Source organism: Aptenodytes forsteri, unplaced genomic scaffold (genome assembly GCF_000699145.1).
Source record: "Aptenodytes forsteri isolate BGI_AS27 unplaced genomic scaffold, ASM69914v1 Scaffold325, whole genome shotgun sequence".
Lineage (NCBI taxonomy): Eukaryota > Metazoa > Chordata > Aves > Sphenisciformes > Spheniscidae > Aptenodytes > Aptenodytes forsteri.
The window spans coordinates 856,802-860,781 of NW_008795575.1; the positions used below are offsets into that span (position 1 = coordinate 856,802).

Below are 3,980 nucleotides of genomic sequence, written 5' to 3' on the forward strand. Positions count from 1 at the left end.
GACTCCTGGCCCGGTGGGACTGCTCCCTAGGAGGAGACCGCCATCGCAGCCCTGACCTTCGTGGCAGCAGGGTCTTCAGTCCAGCCATCACGGGGGGATGCTCGTGCTCATCTGCATCTTTCCTACTCTTAATTTCTCTTCCTTCTTGATCAAAACAGCGTATTCCCACGTTGGCGATTAGACACTTTGTAGAGCTGAGGGAGCGGCTCCCTGGGGAGCCAGGTTAGCTTTTCCTGTTAAGCGAGAGAAATTCAGGTTACAGAGATGCCCACCTTTACAAATTTTTCCTGCCTCAAGCATTTCATTCTTTTATTTTTAAACGAAGCCGCACTGTGTTGCGGTTCTACCCCCTGACAGTTTTATGAGAAGTAGGTGGTTGTAGCTTGCTCCAGTGATGATGGCCTTGGAGGGGAGGGTGTGATGGAACGTCCAAGAGGGGAAGTTGATGCAGTAGTCAGTCTTTCCATCGGTTGCACAATTGGCCTGAGGCAAAACTAAGACTTAATATTCTCTCTGCTGTGCTCTTTGGGATGGCTCAGGGATGTTGCGCGCTCACGTGAGCAAGGCCAGACCTGCAGGCTGTCTAACGCGTCCGCTGGCTCAGAGAACCTCTCCAGTTCTTGCTGGTGGAAGCTCACCGCGTGGTGAGCTTGGCGATGGTTCGGTGGCACGCAGGGCGACCTCGTGCTCCTGAGGTCGGCTAACACTGCAGAGCTGGAGGGGCTGCGAGGCTGTGCGGCGCCCTGCTGATGCCTCCTACGGAAGGAGCTGCTGCAATAGCAAATGCTACAGTGATTGTTGTGCATCGGGTAGCTGGAGAGGTGTGGGGAAATACGCTCTCGATACTTTCTTTTCTTTACTTCATTTGGTATGTTCTTTGGAAACAGGAAAGAATCGGAGGCTGAAGCAGGCAAAAGAAGAAGCCCAGGCAGAGATTGAGCAGTACCGCCTGCAGAGGGAGAAGGAGTTCAAAGCCAAGGAAGCAGCGGTTTGTTTTCTAGATCATTCACTGTTGCCTAGCCAGCCCCTTCGCCTTGCGTTTGGGGTTACTTGCCCTGAGAGTAGCCCTCGGGATGGAACATGTTGCTGGAGGAGTACTTCCCTAACTGCCTTCCTCTGATGCACAGCCACGTGTCACGGAAAAACCGGTGGAAGTGAATCAGAACATGGTGCATTGCATCTCAACAGGCAGAACTATTGACTGGCAGTGAATTGGCTTAATAAGCTCATGTGCTGGCTGGGGCCCTGGTGGGTGGCAGCCTCCCAAAACCTGCTGTATGTAGCAGCGTCAAAAAAAGACCAAGCTCATTCCTCCCGTGACAAGCCGGTTTCTACGATGCTACGTGGTAGAAGCCGCTTGCCTCGTAGATGCTGCTGTCGTGCTGAAGCAGTTGTGTCCAAAGGGGTGTGTTTCCTTTCCTTCTGAGCAAGAGGAAGTATTCCCAAAAGGCGCGGAACTGGGGCGAATGAGGGCTGTCACGCAGTCGGGATGTTTCCACTGCCTGTATGCCCACGTCAGTTCTGAAAACTTCAGAAAATGAGCCGGCAACCCTCTCCTCTGTTCATCTGGTTAGCACACCACCACCTCCTCTGTTCTCCTGCATAATAGCCTTCATGTTAGCAGGTCAAGATTAATTTTTTACAATCAGTTGCTAGCTTGGTTCACTAGGCGTATGGTACCAGGCAATTCCAGGCTAATAAAGTGGACTTCACTGCCTGTCAGCTGGTTCTGTTTTATTTATCCCTCTCCAGAGAGAGAAGCTCTTTGAATTTGAGTCCCAGGGTGCTAGTCTCTTTCAGCATATTTTTCTGTGCCTCCCCCCCTCCCCCGCTTATAATGGGAATTTGCACTACCTGCCCTTGCTTATGGGGCAAGACGGGCATCGTAAGCTGTGCGAGACTCCTTGCTGTGCGTATCGCGTGGCCCACAGTCCTGTTAGGAAGGCAGAGATTTTTATAAAGATTCTTCAAGGGTAGAAGCAATGGGATGATGTGAAGACTGTGCTTAAACTAAATCACGGGTGTTGCTTTTCTTACACTATCTAGTACGGTAAGTGCCCAGGGGTTCCCAGTTCCAGTCGCCAGTAGAGCAGAACCTTTATTTCAGGCACTTTTTAGAAGCCCATGCTCTAAACTGGTGGATAATGAATAAGAGAGGATAAAAGGCGTGGGCTGTGGATGAAATACAAACTTGGGCAAGTTTAGCAGGAAATCCGAGTAGAGAATCCAATGGTACTTTTTTTTTTTTAGTGCAGTTCTTCCCTCAGCAAAGATTAATGGTTGAGATGCAGTGAGGCAGTCCAGAATAACAAAATCCAGAGCTAGGCATAGCGTTTTCTTTGTCAAACTACTTTCATGTGAGCTTTCTCTTTCCTTTGCTACTTGTAGGCACTTGGATCTCATGGCAGCTGCACCACTGAAGTTGAGAAAGAGACCCAGGAAAAGATGAGTGTGATCCAGCAGAACTTCCAGAAGAACCGCGAGGTGGTCCTCTCCCAGCTGTTGTTGCTAGTCTGTGACATCAAACCTGAAATCCATGTGAATTACCGCATCAATGGGTAGTAGTGGAAGAAGGAGTGAGCATACTGGAGATGCTGGTAGTAATGTCTGAGCTTCAAGTGGAATGTACAGCTCTTAGCCATACCTTAACTGTTCTTCTTGTAAATGTGTTAAATTATTTCAGTGAGTTGTAGGTCATCAATATCTTGTTGGAGTTCTGTTAGTTCCTCTCTTGACACGGATTCAGAGCTTATTCGAACATTAAATGTCCATGTCTCAAATCTGCGCTAAGTTGTTAAATATGTATTCAAGTTGGCACATTAATGCTCCCTTTTTATCTGGATAGTATTCAGCGAGAGGCTTTCCTCTCAGAAGTAGAAAGGGGAGAAAGGTATCAGCCAGGTGTAAATGGAGAGCCCGTGTCACTAATTGTTAGACCTGTGTAACTATTCTTGATGACCAAAATGCATTTTTTGGTGTGTTGTTAACCTTTGTACAGGGGTTAAACCTTGTAAGAAGAATTCTCTGGCTGTACAGTGCTGGCTGATAATTTTCAGGTGCTTGAGTTCCTCTGTATTGAATATCCTCTGTATATTCTGCTGTTAGCTTGAGTTACGAGTCTGGCACTATGACACTTGAAAGTAAAAACACTTACTTAACTCCAAAGTCTCTAGTCAGTCTTGTTGTCCCTGCTCACTTGTTCTGAGAGTACTGACAGGTCTCACTGTGTTGCATGGGAGTCTGGGCTCTGAAAAATGAGTATCAAGTATTGATAAAACAAAGAATAAGAGGTGCAGCAAATGTCTGAAGGTCGCAGCAGGTAAGGTAAAAACCCATTACAGAGCTCTTCCTCTTGGCTCCAGTCTGATGCTTACCTGCCAGATCATTCTGAAAACCTTCAGGAACAAATGTTCTTGTGACCATTAGGGGGAATAAAATGTTGCCAGTTCACTAGAATAGGTTGATAGCCAGGCGCTGTGCAGTAATTATCCCTCCTTTAGTCAAGTGCTGGTCACTGCTTGTTTATACCAAGGTCATACTGTATCCTGCAGCATCCTGCTCTGCCTGGGAACAGTGTGAAATAAGTGTGTTGGGATTGTCCGTGCGTTGCTTGCTAGCTCTTTAATCAAAAGTACACAGGAATACCTCGAGAGGTTTCATGTTTCAGCAGTTTCTTCCTCTCCCTCTCTCACCAGCAGAATATTAAATGTAGCTTTGCTTTTTTGTTGAGTTCGGTTTAAGGCTTTTTGCAGAAAAGAGACCTTGACGAGCACGTACCTGGTCGGACCCAAGAGCCGTGCACTTGGGGATCTAAGCAAGAAACCTTGTTCTGTGCTGTTCCTCAGACAGAACATCCTCTGTTTCCACCCACCCTCAGTGTAGCGTTGAAAAGCCTCTCAGACCTGTGGAGTTTGATTATGATTGGGAGGGAGGAAAGCAGGATGGATGAAAGTTGTAACAAAGGAACGAATGTCTGCCTG

At 47.5% G+C, this 3,980-nt stretch overlaps 1 protein-coding gene across 1 annotated transcript; it reads left to right on the forward strand.

Annotated features, from left to right (window-relative positions):
* Positions 1–541: 541 nt before the first annotated feature.
* On the forward strand, positions 542–3,164 carry ATP6V1G1 (ATPase H+ transporting V1 subunit G1). Its single transcript, XM_019472846.1, has 3 exons — positions 542–556; positions 713–988; positions 2,389–3,164. Exons 1-3 carry the CDS (start codon positions 542–544, stop codon positions 2,560–2,562), a joined length of 465 nt encoding a protein of 154 aa, XP_019328391.1. The 3' UTR covers positions 2,563–3,164.
* The last annotated feature ends 816 nt before the right edge of the window (positions 3,165–3,980 follow it).

Excerpts from the sequence above, each read along its gene's own strand:
- ATP6V1G1 (XM_019472846.1), top strand. Across the intron at positions 989-2,388 it reads TCAAAGCCAAGGAAGCAGCG|GCACTTGGATCTCATGGCAG; the intron begins GTTTGTTTTCTA and ends TGCTACTTGTAG.